The 23,855-nt window shown below is 25.4% G+C and overlaps 1 protein-coding gene across 1 annotated transcript in view; it reads right to left on the bottom strand.

Moving 5' to 3' along the window:
- The window catches only part of LOC117176336 (forkhead box protein P2), a 78,243-nt gene that overhangs the window by 17,265 nt on the left and 37,123 nt on the right, over positions 1–23,855 (bottom strand). Inside the window, exons 2-3 of the mRNA XM_033366576.1 lie at positions 8,072–8,378; positions 1,858–2,574 (exon numbers count right to left, since the gene is read on the bottom strand). Of these exons, the coding sequence (XP_033222467.1) occupies positions 1,858–2,574; positions 8,072–8,370 (1,016 nt within the window). The 5' untranslated portion in view covers positions 8,371–8,378. The remainder of the gene's footprint in view (positions 1–1,857; positions 2,575–8,071; positions 8,379–23,855) is intronic.

Here is a 23,855-nt window from a genome sequence, read left to right as displayed (position 1 = left end):
CAAAAATAAAATACTTTTCAACTAAGAATTATAAATTTTCTGTAAAATTCCTTGTTCAGATTTGTAATTTTAATGTTTTTCTTTTGGATAAATGCCAGTTTTAATTCAAAATTGTTTAAAATTTGAAAATTCCCTGCTTTAACTCAGAATTAGAATTCTTTTAAATTCTTCAAAATAAATTTGAACAGAGAATTTCCGATTTTTTTTTTCAAAATTTATAGTTGGAACTAGAATTTATCCAGAATAATAATAATAATTCTGACTTGAAACAGGGAATTTTCAAATTTTAACCAATTCCGAGCTAACTGGAAATTTTCGAAAGAAACAAAATTTTGAATTTGAACAGGAACTTTTTTCAAAGAATTCTAATTCTGAGTTGAAGCAGAGAATTAAAAATTTTTAACCAATTCTGATTTGAAACTGGTATTTATCTAAATGAATTATAATTTTTTTTTTTTTGGAACAGGATTTAAAAAATTTAAGTAAATTTCGGGCTGGAAAATGGTATTCTTTAAAAGAATGAATTCTAATTTCTAATTAAGACGTGATATTTTCAAAAAACATTAAATTTTATTTGAAATAGTTTAAAAATCCTTAAAATGCTTCGAAATTTTATTTTTAAATCTTGAAAAAAACATCTACATTTTTTAAAATTAATTTTTTTTTCTAATTTTGCCAAATAAAAGAAATTTTATTAAAATCTTCCACATTTTTAACCATTTATTAAATACTTTTTAATTTTCTTAGGTTGTGTTTTTCATTCTTCTGAAGCCTGTCAACATTCTTAAAAAGGTTCAAAATTTTTTGTTCGAAATCTGCCAAAATCTATGTTTTTTTTTTAATTAGGCCGGTTAAAATTTTAAAGTAATTTTGAATGTTTTCAAATCTTCTAAATATTTCTGCAACTTACTCGAATTTTTTCGAAGAATAATAGGTGTTTAATTGTTATTTATCAATAAAAATTCAACAATTTGACTTAAAAATTTAATTTGGTTAAATAGAACAATTAAAATTGTAACATTCATAATTACTGATTTTAAATTAAAAGTAATATTTTAGACTGAAATAATATTTGGAATTGAATAAAAATTGAAACAGCTTATACATTTTAATCGTTTAAGTCTTTAAAACTGAATTTTAAAATTCTTTAATTTAAAATATAAACTTAAAAATTAAAAAACTGAACTGAATATCATAGTTGAAAATGATCAAAATTAAACTAATTATTTAAAAAAAAAAACCACTTAAAATCAAAGTTGAAGGATTTTTTTTCTAAAAATGTGTAAAATTACCGATAAAAAAATAAAAACCCGGTCATTTCCCGGCTTCTCGGTCCAGCGCCAAACCTGTAAATCTATGAAATCCCTATAAATTATTAAAATTAATAATTTCTTGGAATCTTTTGAAATTTCCTGTAATATTTCAAATTAAAAGCTGCTGAAAATGCCTAAAAATTTGTGAAAATTCCACAAAAACCTTGAGAATCCCTTAAAATAGTTGAAATATAAAAAAAAAACTAGCAGCGCCAGCCACGCGTTGCAGTGGTACACAAATAAAAACATTAAATTTGCAATAAAAAAATATTGAGCTAATTAAATAAGATAAAAAATATCCTATCCTTTAAGTTGGACCAAACTACACACAGTATACAAAATTCCATCAAGATCGGTTAAGTAGTTTCGGAGTTTAGTGGTGACAAACATCCTGACACGGGATTAACCTACAAGTTAATTTATTGAAAGAAAAGAGACATCGGGCGCCATAAGGACCTAATCTTGAAAATAGGGTATTCTAGGGACATTAAATGATTATAGGATGATAATAAAAAAATAAAACCACAAAAGAAAATTTACTCACCACATAAAATTGTAGATTTCCGAGACGGGAAGAGATCCCGTTTGACTATTTTTTAAGGCCATCGCTATCAAGCAGGAGTAGGAATAGGCGGGCTTGGGGTAAGGTTTGTCCTCGTAATCGGACAGATCAAAGTCTTTATCCCTCTTGGTCTGGACGGCAGCGGAATTCGAACTGACGTGCACATTATTATTGTATATTTGTTTCCTAACATGTGGCGCTTGACTCGGACTCTGAATAACTTTGTAATTCTGCACTCTTATACTCCCGATGCTCATCTTCGGCGCCGAATGCGACTTGCCGATTTGCGGCGACATCGTTTTTATCGTGCTCGTTGGTAAAATTAACGACTTGGCCTTTATCGATGGAGCAGCAGGTTTCATTTCCTCCTCCTCCTCCTCATCCTCCTCATCCTCGTCGTCGTCCTCCGTCTCCGTAATGTCATTCTCGTACTGCTCCGTCTCGGTGTCATCATTATCATTCTCGTTCTCATTATCATTGTCATTCTCATTCTCAAGATCATTTTCGAGTTCCAAAAGTTCATTGTCCATGTCATCCTCGACGTCGACCTTCTCCTCTTTGATGTCGTTTGTCGGAGAGAAGGCAAAGTGACGTCTACTGCTGGGCGATGGACTGCGAACCGACATGTGTGGCATCACGGAATTTGGATTCACCATCACCGAGGCTGCATCGCCACCACTGAGATCAAGGTTGAAATTGCTGAATTCGGAAGATAAACAAAAACAGAGAGTTTAGTGGGCTTCACAGTCCAAAATTCTCTCACAAAGGGGAAAATAAAGGCAATTTAACTCCAAAATAGGCGGAATTATTGTTCACAAAATTTAAATGCTTTAAATTTATAACATTTCAAGTCAAAATACATATTCAGAGAATTATTAAATTCATCAGACCATTTTAATTTCTACAAAAATCTTCCCGAAATCTTTGTAAAATCTTTTAAATCTTTCTGAAGTCATTAAAATCCCTCCTCAATATTTTTAATCTTTGTAAAACCTTTGGGAAGTCATTGAAATTTAGTAAAATGCTCCTTGTCTAATATTTGATCAAATTTTTGAAATGATTGAAATCTTTGTCAAATCTTCTAAATCTATCCGAATTCCTTATGAAATATTTGAAATCTTTGGGAAATCATTGAAATATTTATAAAATAATTTAAAAAATGTTTAACTGTTGAAATCTTTGGGATATCATTGAAGTCTGTGAAATATTTCAAATCTATCCGAAAGCTGTACAAAAACTTTAAAAATTTTTAAACCTATCCGAAATCTTTGCAAAATATTTGAAATCTTAGGAAGATTACTGAAATCTTTATAAAATATTTAAAATGTTTTGTATGTTTTTCAAATTGTTGAAATTTTTGGGAAAACATTGAAGTCTTTGTAAAATCGTTTTAAACTATCCGGATTTTTCACGAAACATTTGAAATTTTAGTGAAATATTTAGAAAATCATTCAAATCTTTGTAAAATATTTAAAATAATTGATGATATTTGTGAAATTATTTAAATCCTTGCGAAATATTTGAAACATTTGGGAAATTATTGAAATCTTTGGGATATCATTTATGCCTTTGTGAAATTTTTAAATCTATATAAAATCTTTGCAAATATTTGAACCCTTTGCGAAATATTCGAAATCTTTGAAATGTGTTGGGAAATAATAAAAAAACATTTGAAAATATTTTTAAAGTATTTGGTATATTTTTTAAATTGTTGAAATCTTTGCGAAATCATTGAAGTCTTTTTGAAATCTTTTATAACTATCCAAAATCCTTAGGAAATATTTGAAATCTTTGTGAAATATGCGTAATATTTTTAAAATATTTTATCATATTTATGAAATTCTTTAAATTTTTGCGAAATCGTTAAAATCTTTAGAGATCTGCGAAATACTAAAAATATTTTTTAAATATTTGATACTATTTGTGAAATCTTTGGGAAATATTTGAAATATTTCTTCATTATTTGGTAATATTTGGGAAATTTTTGAAATCTTTGGCAATATGAATTTTATTCCTGCATTTATTATTTACTATTTATTATTAATTTATTATTATTCATATAAAATTTGTATTTAGTATAATATCATTAAACTATGACTTTTCCAGTTTTTCCAGGTATAATTTTGAAAAAAGTTCCAGGTCTACTTTTTTTTTAATTCAGCCAATTAAATTGAATTGTAACAAATTATAATTTTTAATAATAGAAAGAAAAAGGAAAGAAAGAAAAAAATTAAAATAATAGAAATAAATTTGTAATAGAAAGTTTTATCAAAGTGAAAAAAAGTATTCTTTGATTATAACCATATTCTTTTTTTTGTTTTTTGTTTTTTTTTGTTTTGTTATTACTTTAAGAACAATTATAGTAAAAATATTTATGCAAAGATTAATATTACATTTCAAAATAATAGTAATCTAAAAAAAAATCTGAACTTTTTATTCTTTATTCAAATTTATCAAAATTTAATCAGTTCACATATTTTCAACAAAATATACCAATTTTTAACCATATAGTTGAATTTAAAAAAATATATTTCAGCCAAAGATATGAATTTTAAACTAAAAATGTTATTCTTGAATAAAAAAAATGAATTTTTAACAAAGTAGTTCAACTTTTAACTAATAAGTTGAATTTTCAACAAAATACTTGAATCTTTAACCAAAAAAGATTAATTTTTTAACCAAAACAGATGAAATTTCAGTCAAAATGATTTTTCTACCAAAAAGGAAAATTTTAACCAAATACTTAAATTTGCAAAACAAAAAAAACATAAGTTTTAAACAAAAAACCAGATTTCAATCAAAGATATGAATTTTAAACTACAATTTTTATTCTTTAAACAAAAAAATGGATTTTTGAAAAAAAAATAGTTCAACTTCCAACTAATAAGTTGAATTTTCAACAAAATACTTGAATTCTCGACCAAAAAATATTAATTTCCAACCTACCAATTGCAGTTTTAAGCAAAGCAGTTAAATTTTCTACCAATATTGATTTGCTTCTAACAAAAAAAGAAGATTTTCAAGAAAAAAAACATGAATTTTCAACCAAAAAAAATGCCAAAATTAATGATTTTTCAAATAAAATTGTAATTCTTTAACTGGAATAGTGGAATTTTTAACCCAATGATGTATTTTTAAACAATAAAATTAATTTTCAAACAGAAAGATTCACAAAGATTAATTTTTTACCTAAAAATACAACTTTTCAACGAAATACATAAATTTTAACGAAATAGTTAAATTTTTAATCAAACGAGACAAATTTTCAATCTAACAGAAAATCAAAACTTAAATAATTACATTTAGGATGAATCTCCAACTAAAAAAGATCAGTTTTCACACAATAATTGAGTAAATAAATTTTTAGTCAAAAAATGAATGTCCAAACAAAAAAATGAATTTGTATCTAAAATTATGGAATATTTACCCAGAAAAGTCATAATTTTCTAAAAAAAAAGACAAAATTTCCATAAATTAAAAAAAAATTGTTTAATTTTCAAATAATATCATTTTTCAACCAAATAGTTCAATTGTCAGTTATAAAGTAAATGTTCATCCAAAAAAACAAATTTACAACAAAATATATTGTATTTTTCATTAAAAAAAATATTTTTTTCAACAAAAATAGAAGAATTAAATTTAAAGTTAAAACAATAAATTTTCAACAACATCAAGAATGGATTATCAACAAAATAATTCAATTTTAAACCCAAAAGATGAACTTTTTACAATAAAAAGAATAATTTTCAACAAAGTACATGAGTTTTCACCCAAAGAAAATTTTTTTAACCAAAATGAGAATCGTTAAAATGTTAGAAAAATAATTGTTCATCAAAAAATAAAAAAATAAATTTACAACAAATTTTTTTTTCATACAAAAAAATATAGTTTTTAAACAAAAAGAGAAGAATTAAATTTTTAGTTAAAATAATCAATTTTCAACATCAAAAATGAATTCTCAACAAAATTTTAAACCCAAAAGATGAATTTTCTGAAAAAAAGATACAGTTTCAATAAAATATATAAATTTTTAACTAAAAAAATAAATATAAAAACCAAAACTAGAATAGTTTAATTTGCATTTTCTGCACAATAGACCATTTTTTAACGAAAAACGTTATATTTATATATAAAAAAGGTAAATTTTCCACAAAAAATGGAGTGGTTAAAGTGAATTTTCAACTAAAATAATAAATCTTCAACTAAGAAAAATTAATTTTTAACCAAATATATGAATTTTCAACTAAAAGGATAAATTATCAAACACAGAAATTAAATTTTACCAGAAAGTTCAATTTTCAACCAATAAGTTGAATTTTCTACCAAAATATACGAATTTTTAACAAAACATAAAAAAATAAAAAAAATAAAACGAACAGTTTTCAACAAAGTCGTTACATTTTTAATCACAATTGAATTAATCAGTAACTAAAATAGTTGAATTTTCATTTAAAAAAATATTTATTAAATAAAATAGAAGAATTCAATTTTCAGTTAAAATAATCAATTTTCAACCACACAAAAAATAGATTCTCAACAAAATAATTTAATTTTAAACACAAAAGATGAATTTTTTAGAAAAAAAGATACAGTTTCAATCAAATATATAAATTTCCAATTAAAAAAGATAAATTTAAAAACAAAAACTAGAATATTTTAATTTGTAGTTAGAAAAATAAATTTTCAACAACAACAAAAAAACGAGTTTTCGGACAAATTTATTAATTTTCAATTAAAAATATGACATTTCAAGCAAAAATATGAATTTTTGATCAAATAGTGGAATTTTCAAACCGAATTTTGAACAAAGTATACATAAATTTAAAATGAAAGTTGAATTTTGAACTAAAAAAAGACACATTTTTCAACCAAATGGATGAATTTAAAACTAAAAGATCAATTTTTAACCATAAATGGAAGTTAAATTTTCAGTTAAAAAAAAAAAAAAAATAAACAAATAAAAACTAAAATTTTCTATCAAAGTGATGAGATTTCAATCATGCTGAATTAATCATTAACTAAAATAATTGAATTTTAATGAAAAAGATGAATTTTCAACTAGAATATTTAAATTTTCAACCAAAAAGATAAATTTACAAATAAAATTATGAAAGGTTTAATTGGATTACTTGAATTTTCAACGAAAAAAAATCTTCAAACAATATTAATAATTTTCCATAAACAAAAAAAAAACAATTTTTGAACAAAATACATGAATTTTCAACGAAATAGTGGAATTTTAAACAACAACAAAAAATGGCACTTTTAACCAATTATTTGGATTTTTAATTAAAAAAGATCAATTTTCAAACAATAAGTTGATTTTTCTACCAAAATATACGAATTTTTAACAAAGAATACATGAATTTAAAATGGAACAGTTTAGTTAAAAAAAACTAACAATTTTCAACAAAGTAGTTATATTTTTAACCAAAGTGATGAATTTATAACTATGCTGAATTCAAATCAAAAAAATTAATTATCAACGAAAAAAATAAATTTTCAAACAAGATTATTAATTTTCCACAACAAAAAAAAACGACTTTTGGACAAAATACATGAATTTTCAACGAAATAGTGGAATTTTCAACAAAAAAAAAAGGCAAAATTTTAACCAATTAGTACGAGTTAAAATTTAAGTTAAATCAATTAATTTTTAACAAAATAATTAAAATTTCAACCAAAAATAATTAATTCTCAACGAAAAACGTGACATTTGATATTTCAAAGAAAAAGGATTTTAATTTCATACCAAAAATAATTAAATTCTACCAAAAAAGATGAATTTTTAACAAAATAGTTTGAATCCTCAATGAAAAGAGATTAATTTTTAACCAAATAATTGCGATTTTTAATGATAATAATAAAACTAACTGCAACTTTAGTTTTTCTGAAAATTCGCCCCGTCTTCCTGGAATTACGATCCGTAGCAACTCTCTAATTTTAAAAGGGATGTGCGTATCGCACTCTAGAATTTTTTTTTGTAAAAATGTATGTGGTAGCTATGATGCATATTTGTTTAAACAATAAATGCTCAAGATTCTCGCAAGTGCTCGCGGTTCGAGCTTAAATGTTGAGCGCATATTCTCCAGAGAGAGCATTTGCTCAAGATAAATTCTTAAACTTAAGATTTCTTAGATTTCTTAGATTTCTAGATTTCTAGATTTCTAGATTTCTAGAATAGAATAACTTTTACCTGGTTGAACTATTGCTATTGCCATTAAGGAGACTCGTCGCCCCACCGAACCAGCCGTTGAGGTCATTCTGGCATCCCACAGGATCGTCGTCCAATTCTAGGGGCGACAGATCCGTAAAGTTGAATCCTAGCTCGGGATGACCACCAATAAATCCCTCCATTTCGCACTTGATATCAACATCCAACATTTCTTGGAGCGATAGGCTGTCAGTTCCTAGATAGTAATCCATGGTGAGCCAAGGGTCCCTAGACGGTCCCTGATCCAGCCCTGTGCTGTGTCTGCTCTCTGTATCCAACATTCACACGACTGAAATCCAAACCAAACATACCACATAGTCCTCATTAGTCCCTAGTCTTCTTAGGCTTTCAGTCAAATATATAAATCATACATCATACACTTCAATTTCAACATCAGATTACATACATTTCAATCTACAATCCAACATATTCACCTCCGCTCAGCAATTCCTTTTGCAGATTAAAATTCAACACACTCACGATCTCATTTCTGCAACCTTAAACTTTATCTCAAAAAGGCTCTTGCACAGCCTTGGGAGCGAGAGACATCAAGGTAATGTGCGAAAGTATCCAAAAATACAGAACCAAATCGGCAAGCAGTTTCGCCATTTTCTTTTTCTTTTTCTTTTTTAATTCGCCGAGTACAGACTTTACAGTAGAAAATGCTCATCAAAAAGGATGTAATAGGATGATTTTTTTTTTAAAAAGGAAAATAACTTTGAATAAAATTATGTGAGAAGTATCAGGGTGTCTAGCGATTCTTAGGAACAAAATTCAAGGTCTTTTCCGGGTCTCCTTTTTCACATCAAATAATGAAGTAATAAACGTTTGCCATACATGTCAAAAAAGACCCATTTCATTTTGTTATTGGCCAACAATTTCTAAAGAAAGTCGAATCGTAAATAAACAAATTCTTAATTTTTTGCGAACATGAATCGTCTTTCTGAAATATTTAGGAATATTTTTAAATCTTTGAAATGTCTCTGAAATCTTTGTGAAGTATTACAGACCTTAGTGAAAGCTTGAAATTTCGGTGAAATCTTTGAGAAATATTTTGGCATTTTTCAAAGCTTTTGTAAAATCTTTAAAATTCCTTAAATATTTGTGAGCTCTTTCTTTAATCATTGTTTGCGAAATCTTTTGTGTTTTTTTTTTAAATCAGTCAAGTCTTTTTAAGTCTTCTTAAATGTATTGAAACCTTTTGAAATCGCTTAAAATCTTTGAAATGTTTTGAAATCCTTAAGAATTGTTTAAAATAGTTGAGAAATCTTTTGTAATCGTTTGAAATCTTGTGAAACATTTTTAAATCGTTTAAAATCTTTGAAATGATTTGAAATCCTTGAAATCTGATTTACTGCACCCTTGTTGAAATCTTTGAAATTATCGTACTGTTTTGAAATCTTTATGAACGTTTTATGAAGTCTCTTAAACGTTTGTGAAATCCTTTAAAATCTCCTAAAGAATTTTGAAGCTGTTTAAAATTTTTGAAATGTTATTGAAATCTTTAAAATCTTTTGAAAGTTTTAAAATCTTAGCGAAATGTTCGAAATCTTTGTGAAATCGTTGGGATTACTTTTATTATTGCAAATCTTAGTGCAATCTTTTGACATCTCCTAAAAAATTTGGAAATTATTTAAAATCTTTGAAGTCCTTTGTATTCGTTTGAAATCACTGCAATTTTTGAAATATTTATGAAATTGGTTGCAATCGTTTAAAATCAGTGGAATACTTTAAATCTTTGTTAAATCATTTGAAATCTTACAAAAGATTTCGGTATCGTTTAAAATATTTGAAATGTTTTTCAATCTTAAAATCAACAAAAACTTTGTGAAATTTTTTTTAATCTTTATAAAATCTTTGAAATATTTTCTAAATGTTTCTTTAATCTTTGTTCGTTGAATCTTTTCTGTTCGTTTTAAATTATTAAAATCTTTTCAAATATTCTCAAATTTGTTGAAACCTTTTGAAATCATTAAAAATCTTTGAAATTCTTGAAGTGTCTTGAAATCCTTAAGAATTCTTTAAAATATTTGAGAAATCTTGTGAAACATTTTTAAATCGTTTAAAATCTTTGAAATGATTTAAAATCCTTGAAATCTATCTGATTTACTGCACCCTTGTTGAAATCTTTGAAATTATCGTTCTGTTTTGAAATCTTTATGAACGTTTTATGAAGTCTCTTAAACGTTTGTGAAATCCTTTAAAATCTCCTAAAGAATTTTGAAGCTGTTTAAAATTTTTGAAATGTTTTTGAAATCTTTAAAATCTTTTGAAAGTTTTAAAATCTTAGCGAAATGTTCGAAATCTTTGTGAAATCGTTGGGATTACTTATATTATTGCAAATCTTAGTGCAATCTTTTGACATCTCCTAAAAAATTTGGAAATTATTTAAAATCTTTGAAGTCCTTTGTATTCGTTTGAAATCACTGGAATTTTTGAAATATTTATGAAATTGGTTGCAATCGTTTAAAATCAGTGGAATACTTTAAATCTTTGTTAAAATATTTGAAATGTTTTCCAATCTTAAAATCAACAAAAACTTTGTGAAATTTTTTTAAATCTTTATAAAAATCTTTGAAATATTTTCTAAATGTTTCTTTAATCTTTGTTCGTTGAATCTTTTCTGTTCGTTTTAAATTATTAAAATCTTTTCAAATATTCTCAAATTTGATGAAACCTTTTTAAATGATTAAAAATCTTTGAAATTCTTGAAATGTCTTGAAATCCTTAAGAATTCTTTTAAATATTTGAGAAATCTTGTGAAACATTTTTAAACCGTTTAAAATCTTTGAAATGATTTGAAATCCTTGAAATCTGATTTACTGCACCCTTGTTGAAATCTTTGAAATTATCGTATTGTTTTGAAATCTTTATGAATGTTTTATGAAATCTCTTAAACGTTTGTGAAATCCTTTAAAATCTCCTAAAGAATTTTGAAGCTGTTTACAATTTTTGAAATGTTTTTGAAATCTTTAAAATCTTTTGAAAGTTTTAAAATCTTAGCGAAATGTTCGAAATCTTTGCGAAATCGTTGGGATTACTTATATTATTGCAAATCTTAGTGCAATCTTTTGACATCTCCTAAAAAATTTGGAAATTATTTAAAATCTTTGAAGTCCTTTGTATGCGTTTGAAATCACTGGAATTTTTGAAATATTTATGAAATTGGTTGCAATCGTTTAAAATCAGTGGAATACTTTAAATCATTGTTATATCATTTGAAATCTTACAAAAAATTTCGATATCGTTTAAAATATTTGAAATGTTTTTCAATCTTAAAATCAACAAAAAACTTTGTGAAATTTTTTTTAATCTTTATAAAATCTTTGAAATATTTTCGAAATGTTTCTTTAATCTTTGTTCGTTAAATTTTTTCTGTTCGTTTTAAATTATTAAAATCTTTTCAAATATTCTCAAATTTGATGAAACCTTTTTAAATGATTAAAAATCTTTGAAATTCTTGAAATGTCTTGAAATCCTTAAGAATTCTTTTAAATATTTGAGAAATCTTTTGTAATCGTTTGAAATCTTGTGAAACATTTTTAAATCGTTCAAAATCTTTAAAATGATTTGAAATCCTTGAAATCTGGTTTACTGCACCCTTATCGAAATCTTTGAAATTCTCGTATTGATTTGAAATTTTTATGAATGTTTTATGAAATCTCTGAAACGTTTCTGAAATCCTTTGAAATCTCCTAAAGAATTTTGAAGTTATTTAAAATCTTTGAAATGTTTTGAAATCTTTGAAATGTTTTGAAATCTTTAAAATCTTTTGAAAGTTTTAAAATCTTAGCGAAGTGTTCGAAATCTTTGTGATATCTTTCCAAATCTTTGTGAAATCGTTGGAATTACTTAAATTATTGCAAATCTTAGTGAAATCTTTTGATATCTCCTAAAAAATTTTGGAATTTTTAAAAATCTTTGAAATGTTTTGAAATCTTAGAAATGTGATTTAATATACCCTTTTTAAAGTCTTTAAACTTTTGTAAGTTTTAAAATCTTTCTTGAATCTTTGTTTGGAAAAGCTTTTGTATTCGTTAGTCATTGAATTATTTGAAATATTTTGAAATGTTCTAAAATATTTTAAACCCTCTTAAAATTGTTGAAATCTTTTAAATCTGGTGTAGCGTACCCAATTTTAAATCTCTGAAATCATTTAAATCTTAAAAGTATAAAATTTTTGTGAAATCTTTATTTAAATCTGGCGTGCGCGCCTATTTTAAATCGTGCACATCCGTGAAATCTTTATGAGATGTTAAAGACATTTAAAATATTTTGAAATCTTTAGAAATATATTGTAACCTTTTGAAATCTGTTGTACACTCAAAAACCAAGTGGTCAATCCCTCAAAAAATCCGTTGTATGGCCATGGCTTATTCTAATTCTGAAACTGAATGACCATCGAAATTTTATACTAATCATTTTTATAATTTCTAAGTTTAACACCTCAACAAAAAATGCCTGGAAATATCTTTATTTATTCTGTAATAAACAAAAGATAAATTATATACTGACGAATAAAAAAAATTTCAGCAGAGGATTTTTTCTAAACGATAGTAAGAACAATTTATGCAAAGGTTAAGATTACATTTCAAAATAATAGTAATCTAAAAAAAAACTCTGAAATTTTTAACAAAGTTAAAATAAAACTTTTAGATTGCAAGAAATAATAAAATTGTCTTCATTCAAATTTTTCATGACTTTTCATGATGAATTTTTAACCAAAACACTAATTTTCCACAAAAAATTCAAGCTACATTTTTAGTTAAAAAAAAAAAAGAATTAATTTTCGACCAAATACTTGAATTTTTAAACAAATAGTTACAATTTCCAGCTACAAAGATCGAGTTTCGACTAAATCGAGTTTTCAATCCGATAAACGGATGAATTTTCTATAAAAAAAAAGACGAATATTCAACAAACAAAAACACAAATTTTCAACAAAATATTCCAATTCTTATCCAAATACTTGAAGATTTCCACTAAATCGAGTTTTCAATCCAATGAACGGATGAATTTTCTATAAAAAAAAAAGATGAATATTCAACAAACAAAAACACAAATTTTCAACAAAATATTCCAATTCTTATCCAAATACTTGAATTAAAAAACAAAAAAACAAAAAAAAAAGATTTCAGCCAAACAGATTAATTTTAAACTAAACATTTTATTCTTGAATAAAAATTCTTGTTGTTTCTAATTAAAAAGACGACATTTCAACCAAATTGTTCACTTTAAATTGTTCTCAACTGAAAATATAATAGTTAACTTCTTAATTTAAAATAATGATTAAAAATTGATATCGTTTATAGTAAAAGATGAATTTTTATAACACGATGATGAATGTTTTGAAATTCTTGAATTTTTGGCCAAAATAGTTTATTTACAAAAAAAAACAATAACAATTAAAATTTTTTTTTTTTAATTTAAAAGTAACAATTTTAAAAATTCAAAAAATATCATAAAATTCTAGTTTTATTTTCTGACAAGGAAAATACGAGGATTTTTAAATGCGTTTTTGGTTAAAAAAAGTACTTTTTCTTGAAAATTTAACTGTTTAATAGGAAATTAATCTTTTTATCTTGAAATTTTAATAGTCTCCTTTTTTGGTTGAAAATTAAATTTTTTTTTTAGAACCTAAATATTTTTTGGTTAAAAATTCAACTGTTCTGACGAAAATGAATTTTTTTTAAATTAAAATTTCAACAGTTTGGTAGAAAATTCAACTAAACGGTTGAAAATTGAACTTTTTGGTTGAAAATGAACTTTTTTGTTTAAAACTTATATTTTCGGGTTCAAAATTTAACAGTTTGGAAGAAAACTGAAATATTTGGCTGAAAATTTAACTGTTAAAATTTGAAAAAATTGAAAATACCTGCTATAAAATCCGAAACAAAAATTTCGGACGAGAAAAACAAGAGGATTTCCACAAGCATTTTTTCAATAAGGTTTGGTTTAAATAAATTTGTTGGTGTAAATTCAAATTTTCGGGATGAAAATTTAACTGCTTTGTAAAAAATTCGTCTTCATCTTGAAATTTTAGCAGTTTTGTAGAAATGTCTTCTTTTTTGGCTGAAAATTTTACTTTTTTGTCGAAAATTAATAAATTTGGGTTCAAAATTCAACTGCTCCGTAGAAAATTCATATTTTCGACTTAAACTTCGCCCGTTTGAGTGTTATTTGGGGTCGTAATTTTTTTAAAATAGGTTTTGATTAAAAATGATCTTTTTTTATTGAACATTTATATTTTCGGGTTCAAATTTTACCAGTCTGGTAGAAAACTGATCTATTTGTCTAAAAATTTAACGGTTCATATTTGAAAAAATGGAAAAAATTGAAAATATTTTGGATAAAATTCGAAAATACATTTTCGGACGAGAAGAAATCGAGGATTTTTTCAATCGGGTTTTGTTTTAATGATTTTTTGTTGTTGAAAATTTAGGTGTTTTGTAAGAAATTCCTCTTCATCTTGAAATGTCAACAGTTTTTTTTTTATAAAATTCGTCTTTTTTGGCTGAAAATTTTCCTTTTTTGTTGAAAATTAATATTTGTTATTTTCGGACGTGGATTTTTTCAACAGGGTTTGATTAAGAATGATCTTTTTTTATTGAACATTCATATTTTCGGGTTCAAATTTCAACAGTTTGAAAGAAAACTGAAATAATTTTCGAAAAAGTTAACGGTCAATATTTTAAAAAAATTAAATTTTCGGGATGGAACTGTATATTTTCGGCTTGAAATTTCGCCCGTTTGTGTTATTTTCGGAGGTGATTTTTTTCAATAGGATTTGATTAAAAATGATCTTTTTTTCTTGAAAATTCATATTATCGATTTGAAAATGCAACTCTTCCACAGAAAAAGAGTCCTTTGACTTAAAATTTTAAAAGGTTTCATAGAAACTAAAATCTATTTTGATTGTAAAATCAAAAGTTTCATTGAACACTTGTCTATTTTGTTTAAACTATTAGAGTGGACACCCGAAAACTAAATGTTTCAATCTTTCTCCTATTCTTCTCCTTTTTTACGAAAAAAATAACCCGATCTCTCCCCTTATTTGCGCTCTGATCACTGAAATAGATCATCGCTTGGAAAGCTATAAAAATAAATTTAAAAAAAAAAGTGTTCCGACAATATCCGGAAAGGTCTTCCACGTGCGAATTTAGATACAATGTCTGGCAAGCAGGCAGGGCAGGGCAGGGCAGGGCAGACTCGTACCCATAAAGAGATTATCGAAGCTGCTCAGTCAGTTTTATGAATGTCTCGTAGAAAGGAGGGCTGCTCGCCTATATGCATCACAATACATTCACAATGATTGGTGTATGTTCAGTGTGTTCAGTATATTTATACAGAGGCGAAACAAAGCTGCTCGGCTCAAGCATGGTCAGTTCTGCAGCTGATAATTTAGTATTCGCAGTAGGCCATCGCCTCAAATCGCATCGCTTCCAGTTCCACCACATCCAAGCAACTTCTGCTATTTACCATATTACACTACTGCTTCAAGCATGTGTGTGTTTTTTTGTTGTTTTTCTATCAATGTATTTGTATGCTTGTGTAGAGCTGGTCTCTCACCAGCCAGCCAGCCGATACCAAGTAAGAGTTGGGAGGTACTACTACTCTCCCCACGTTCTATAGTAAATCGGCTATAGTACTATGAGTCAGTCACACCCACAAGCTGCCCAGTTGTGGGTTCAAGACCCTCTACTGAGTGTTGTACGTTCTACGTTCTACGCTCACATTCACTCGGCTCGGCTCTTTTCACGCGAGGTCACACGTATAAAATTGCTCACTGCTGGGAATCTATTGCCCTTGCTTTTTCAGTTTAAGATCACCAGCGAGAGATTGTTCTCGGGCCGATCTAAATACGAAAGACGATATCCGTTCGTCGAGACGAGACAAGACAAGACGAGACGAGAGCACTGCTATCAAATCGCGCGGAAACGAGTGTATGAGCGAATTTTAAACACTAGACTAAAGACTAGAGACTAGAGGTACACCAGCATCTTTGAAAATGATGCAACCGGTGACCCTGAGAGCTAGTCTTAAAAATTCTCCACTCCAGTCTTTTACTAAAAGTTTCGATACCGAAGAGGGCAATCTTACTTTGATTCGGCTCTTTCGAAATTCCATCTCAGTCCCATGCACTGACTTATTATTTTATTTATATATTTTATGTAAAACAACAAAATATGAAATAAAAAAAAAAGTAAATTTTCTACGAATATAGTTGGATTTTAAACAAAAAAAAATGTGAATTTTCGACCAAAAAGGATGATTAAAAAAAAAATTGTTGAATTTTTAATCAGTATTGCACTCTCCAAGGTAATGCAAATTCTATGAAAATAAATGAATTTTTAAATTGAAAAGACAAATTTTATATTTAATGAACAAATAACAATAATAAACAAAATAATAATAAGAGGGTGGCCGTTTTAATAAAAGAAAAAAAATCCCGGTCGTTTCCTGGTTCGCAAACATTTTTCAGGGTCAATGAAATTTAAAAATCGAACTCTGAAGACAAAAATTTTTCTATTTGAAGTAATAAAAACGGAGCGGCAAATTAAAGCATTTAAAGTGGAACTCTTAAGTTTTAAACTTTGAAAACTGAAGTTTAAAAATTCTTTTATTCAAAAATGTATTCAAACCCTCAATAATTTACACGTCTAAAATGAAAGGTACTACCCCTTTTCAACTGAATAATGTGAAATTAAATACAGTTAGACTGCCAAATTAAAAATATACATTTTTATAAATTATGGCGTTCTAAGATTTAAAATCACTTCCAAAAATATAAAACCACGTTATCATTTTCAATGCCCTAAATTATTGATGAATCAATCAATGCATTCAAAAATTTTCATGATTATATTATTTTAGGCATTTTAGGCTAGAAACATTAAAAATAGAACGATTAAATTTTTGTTATAAACTGAACAATTGTTAAATTAAAATTTATTCTTATTTTAAATAATTTTAAAATTCTTACAAAGTTTTATTTCAAAATCTTGAAGCATTTACATGTTGTTTTACATTTTTGCAAATTTTCAATTATTTAAAATTTTTCAGAACTTCTAAGCAGGTTTTAAAATTATTCGATTTTTTCCTAGGATTTTTTCAACAAATTTTTTTAAAATCCTGCCAAATTGAACAAATTTCCTTAAAATCTTCCAAATTCATGTTTAATAATTTTACAAATCTTTTTAAATATTCTCTTCAAATTAATTTTCCGAAATAAAAATTCATTATCAATTTTTCTATAAAATGTTTTTTATTCTTTCGAAACCTTTCAAACTAACTCAAAATCTTCTAAATCTTTTTTTGCACCTGCCAAAATCTATATTTGGTTTTTAATTAGACCGTGGACTTTTTGCACCGAAATTTGTGTACAAATAGTTCAATTTCATAAAAAACCTTCGACTTTAAACACTTCTAAATTTTAATACATATAAGTTTTTAAAACTGAATTTTTAAATTCTTTAAATTAACATGTAGATTTAAAAATTAAAAACCTTAAATGAAGCATTTTTAAAGTAAAAGATTTTCGAATTACGCATTATAAACTAAATGATATTATAATTGAAAAAGACCAGAATTTAACTAATTATTTTTAAAAACACTTGAAACCAAATAAATCAATAATAAATTAACATTTCATCCATTTTAATAGAAATTACATATTTCTTAGATAAAAATGCAATAGTTTGTTTTAAAATGCTAGAAATATATTAAATTCATCCTTTTTGGTAAAAAATTTAACTGTTTTGTTAGAAAAAAAAATTTTTTAGTTTAAAAATTCATCTATTTTCGTAGAAAATTCACTTTTTGATTAAAATTCATATTTTTACGTGAAAAAGTTAACTGAAATCCTTTTTAGATGTAAATGCAACTGGTTCCTGAAAATTTGTATATTTTTTTAAATCATCCTTGTTGGTCAAAAATTCAAATGTTTTGTTGGAAATTAATCTTTTTCTTGGAAAGTCATCCTTTTTGGCTGAAAATGCAACTATTTTTCTCGAAAAGTTGTATTTTTGAGTTAAAAACTCAACTATTTTCGTAGAAAATGTACTTCTTGTTCAAAGTTAATATTTTACTGTTAAAAAATGAACGAAACTTATTTATTAAATTAAACATTCAACTGCGTGGGTATAAAAGTGTTTACTTTTTTTAATTATTATTTTTTTTTAATGAAGGTTTATCTCTGGTTGGAAATTTAATTGGTTTGTTAAAAATTCAAGGTTTTTTTTTAAAGTAATTTTTTTATGGCAGAAAAAAAATTATTATTTTTTGTTTAATAAATACATTTTACAATTTTTGAATTATATCTAGAATATTGCTTCATTTCATTATCATAATTTTCGTTGAAAATCTGTTTTGGTAGAAAAATATTCTTCTAAATTGAAAATTCATTATTTTATTTGGTTGACTATTCAACTGTTTTGTTTAAAGCCTATCTTTCTATCTTAAAAACATTTTGGATGCATTTCTTTTATTCACTGAAAAATATTTCTTGGATGAATTTTGTTTTCATCTCTTTTGGTAACAAATTTGATCTTTTTGGTTAAAAAATGAAACTGGTTCTGCTAATTTGTTCATCCATATGAAACATCAAGAACAAATAATTGAAGTTTCAATATAAATTAGAATAATACTTTCAACCAAAAATACAATAGTTAAATTTTCAGATAAAAAAAATAGTAAAAAAAAAACGATTTTTACGACCAAAATAGTTCAATATTCAACCAAAGAAATGAATTTTTCATCAAAAGGATGAATTTGCAACTGAAGACATTTCTTTTCTACCAAAAGACGAATTATTAACGAAATAGTTGAATTTTTACTCAAAACAGATACATTTTTAACTTAAAGTAGCATAGTTTAATTTTTAGTGACAAGTAAATTTTAATTTTAAAAAATATATAATTTTAAACCAACAAAATTAATTTTTAACAGAAGACAGACATTTTCAACCAAACATGGAATAATTAAATTTGCGGCTAAAAAAATTAATTTTCTACAAAAAAAAAACAATAATTTTCAACATATATTTCCGGATGAAATATTTGGTTTGAAAATTTTCATAATTTTTTTTTTTAATTTACAGAAAAAGTTCTAAAAAATAGAATAGTTAATTAGGGGGAAAAAATTGTAAGAAAGTTCAAGATAAATCAGTGCTGAATTAATTCGGCTTTATTTGAAGAAATTTATATTTCGTTTGAAGCGCAACGTGCTCTTAAATTTATTTTTATACCACTTTTATACAATTATTGATATTTTTAATTAAAATAATAATTACTAAAACCTTTAAACATTAAAAGAAATTCTTTTGATAAAAATATTTGATTAACAAACAATTTTTAAAATGTTTAAAATCAGGAATTTTTCAAATCTGAAATTTTACAGTGCCGGGAATTTTATTTTTCGGTATTTTTCAACCGCCTCATTAAGAAATTGAAATTGGAAGTTAAATTTTTTTAATTCAAGTTGAATCTTTTTAGGAAACTTTCTAATACAAATCTGTCAACCATTTTTTATCAAAAATTTGACAGGATTCACAATTCAAAACAATATAACTTTGAATATTTAAAATTTTATAACTTAGAATATTTAAATTTGAAACAAATCAAAATTTAAACAGAAATTCGAAACTGAACAATCTAAGTTAATTTAAAATAGTTTGGTATAAGTAATTTTACTTTTGTTTAAATATTTTAATTTTTTCAAATATTGACTAATTATTTAGTGATTTTAGTTACTTACAATTAATAAACTTTTCTTGTGGATTGTTTCGGATATTTAACGGAGGAAGCCAACTAAACGACTCACGTGCTGTGTCAGGTGTGTTATTTTATCGAATCTCGTGGTTTTTCTGTGAGTGCATACGTCACAAGGAAATGTTTTTTTAACTTGAATAAAGTAAGGTAAAATAGATTATGTTTGTAAATAACACTAGTTTCTCCGTTTTCAAGCAATAACTTCGAAATACGTTTTGTTGGTGGAGATGACGTAGCCAATTTGCAAGTTTCGCAAATGTTACCTTCCTATTGTTTACAATAAACTTCGATTTATTACACAATTGTACTATTTTGTTTGAATGTTCTACTTCTCACGTTTTCCATTACTATAATCGCATTTTAATTAGCAAATACAGCTTTCTAAATGAAACTTTGCAATTGTAACAATTTAAATTTTACGGTAAAACCATTTTATTTCAAAACATTTAAATATAAAAAAAAAAACAATGCAAATGAAATTCTAGGTACAAAAATTTGGAAAATTCAAAAACATGTTATGTTGGTGGAGGTGACACAGCATAATCGCATCATTTTACCAAACATTTCTACTCTGCACATTTGCCATTTACATAATCTTCTTTTAATTAATATATACTTATGATTGAAAGATTGCAATTTCAACCATTTAAAGTAGAAACAAACAATTTGTTTAAATTCGTTTAAATATAAATAAAATCGAATTTAAGTTCAAGTATTACAATTTTGGAAATAAACAAGGTGACCGCAAAACTGTATTTTCAAAATTCCTTGACTTTTTCCTGACCAATTTTTCACTTTCACAGACAATTAATATTCAAAGACCAGCATTTTAATCTGATATTTTTTAATATAGAATAATATTTTTAACATAGAATCTTTTATAAACGAAATGAAACAATTTCATACTAAAATGTCAAATTTATGATTTTTTTGTACCAAAAAAGATTAATTTTCAATACCGCACGAAGAATTTTTAACAGAACAGTGAAATTTTCTAACAAAATAGTTTAATTTAAAAAAAAAGTTGAATCTTAAGAAAAAACCAAAAACACGAATTTCCAACCAAAAAAATAATTTGAAAAAGACTAATTTTCAGCAACATACAAACAAATAGTTGAATTTGCAGCTAAGCATGCCAATTTTCTACCAAAAAATGGAAAAAATTCAATTTTTCAATAGACAAGTTAAAACTTCAACAAAACAAAAAACGAGAATTTGTAATAAAAGTCTAAATTTTCAACCAAAGAAATGAATCTTCAAACAGATAAATAGTTGAATTTCCAACTAAAAAGGGTCAATTTTGAACCAAAAATGCAAAATACAATTTTTCAATAAAAAAGGTAACAAAACAACCAAATCTTCAGCAAAATAGACAGAGAAATTTTCAATTAAAATGAAGCATTTTTTAACAAAAAAGACGAATTTCAGAAGAAAAAAAATTCAGTCAAAAGTAGTTAATTCTCAACGAAACAGTTCCATTTTTTACCAAAGAAGAGAGAATTTAAAACCGAGAAAATTAGTCTTAAACAAAATACATTTTTAAACAAATAAATAGTTCAATTTTGTACTAAAAAAGGTGAATTTTCCACCAAAAATGCAAAATATAAATTTTCAATCGAAAAAACTGACAAAAAAGAAAAAAGAATCTTCAGCAAATTAAATAAATACGTTTTCAACTAAAAGGAATTTTTCTAAACAAAAAAGACGAATTTTCAAAACCAATAAAGATTTTTGCAGTCAAAACCAGTTTCAACCAAACAGTCCATATTTTTTACACAAAAAAAAGAGGAAATTAAAAACTAAAGAATTTTAGAAAACTAAGAAGGTTAGATTTCAAGAAAAAAGCTAGATTTTCAATTAAAATTAAAACTTTGAAACTAAAAGTGAAGAATTTTTCTACAAAAAGATGAATTTTCAAAAAATAAAACTATTTCAGTTGGAAAAAGTTAATTTAGAAGCAAAAAGTTGCATCTTTTACAACAAAAAAAGAGGTGCTTTTAAACCAGGAAGATTCGCTTTTTACCAAGAAATACGAATTTTTTAATAAAAAAAAGGAAAAGTTACATTTTCAGTTTACAAATTAATTTTAAGAAAAAAAATAAATATATTTTCAACAAAATAAATTTTGACCACTATAGTTCAACTTTTAACAAATTAATTGAACTTTCTATAAGAAAAAATCAATCAAAATATTCATTAAAAAAATAATAATTTATTCATAAAGTGGTTCATAGTTCAATATAAAAAAAAATATTTTCAACGAATAATAATAGATATGTCAACTGAGTTATATTTTCAGTTGAGAAATTCATAATTAATAAGAAAAATATTTTTCAACGGATGAGATGAATTTTCAACGAATAAATCAAAATATACATTTTCAACAAAAAGTTAATTTTATTAAGTAAGTTTTTTTTTTATCAAAAAAGACGAATTTTCAAAATCAATGAAGATTTTTTCAGTCAAACCAGTTTCAACCAAACAATCCATATTTTTTACAAAAAAAAAAAAATTAAAAACCAAAGAAATTAGAAAACTAAGAAGGTTAGATTTCAAGAAAATAGCCAGATTTACAACTAAAATGAAAAAATTTGAAACTAAAACTGAAGAATTTTTCCACAAAAATATGAATTTTCAAAAACTAAAGATTTTTCAGTAAAAAAAAATTTAATTTAGAATCAAAAACTTTTTTTACCAAAAAATACGAATTTTTAAATAAAAAAAAAAAGAAACTTTACATTTTCAGTTTAAAAAAATTAATTTTCAACAAAATAAATTTTGAACACTTTGGTTCAACTTTTACGCAATTAATTGATTTTTATATTAAAAAAGATCAAACAACATTTTCAGTAAAAAAAATTAATAATTTATCAATAAAGTGACTCAACCCTCCAACACGTAGTTCAATTTCCAAACAAAAAATATCTATTTTCAACCAATAATAATAGATCTTCGAGCTGAAAGTTATATTTACAGTTAAAAAAATTAATTATTATTAAAAAATATATATTTGTCAACTGAATAGATGAATTTTCAAAGAATAAACCAAAATATACAATTTCAACAAAAAGTAAATTTTATATCAAAATAGTTTAATTTTCAACCAATAAAAAGGATAACTTTTTAACGAAATTGTTGAATTTTCAACACAATAATAAATATAATCGTCAGACGTAAACTGATTAAAAAAAAATATAGGGCAAATATAAAATACGCAACAAAACTTCTATTTTCAAAATTTCCTAATATTTCCATAACCAATTTTTAATTTTTAAATTAAAAATGTATTATCCTTGACAGTTATTTAAACTTCCTCTTATAGAAATTCCCTGACTTTCTAAGATTTTCCCTGACCTACGACCACCCTGATAATAATTGATCAAAAGTTGGGAAAAAAATTGTACCGCAAAAATAAAGATCCGACTTTGCCAAAAAGATTTTTGCTTCAATTCAAACATCAGTTTACTAATTAAAAAAAAATTAAGCTAAAACTTAATTGAAGCGACAAATTCGTGCCAAAAATAAATGTTACCATCCAATTCCATCATGGAGTGCAAACACAGTTTCTCTGAATGATTTGGATCCCTGTCAGAGACTCAAAGCAAATAAACGGCATTATAATAAGCGGGAAATCCCTAATGGACAAATTAAGTAACGAGACAATTCTAAAAGAATGTGGTGCAGAAGAGACGTTAGTAAACACATGGGAAAGAAATCGGTTAAGATGGTTCGGACATGTTGAGAGAATGCCAAATGAACGACTAACGAAACAAGTGTATCAAGGTAAAGTAAATGGCTACGTGCCCAGAGGTAGACCGCGGAAAGAATGGTTAGAATGTGTGAATGAGACCCTACTTAGAAGAGACAAGAAGTCACAGAAACACGAGAGCCTGCACGAAAAAATGCATGGACATAAAAGAAGCTAGAGAAGTATGCCAGGACAGGAAAGTATGCCGGCAAATATTTAATAAAAAGAGTGTCAGTAGAGTGAATGACGC

Source organism: Belonocnema kinseyi, chromosome 7 (assembly GCF_010883055.1).
Source record: "Belonocnema kinseyi isolate 2016_QV_RU_SX_M_011 chromosome 7, B_treatae_v1, whole genome shotgun sequence".
NCBI classification, from domain to species: domain Eukaryota; kingdom Metazoa; phylum Arthropoda; class Insecta; order Hymenoptera; family Cynipidae; genus Belonocnema; species Belonocnema kinseyi.
The sequence above is the reverse complement of the archived record's forward strand: the minus strand, read 5'-3'. Positions and strand labels throughout refer to the sequence as shown.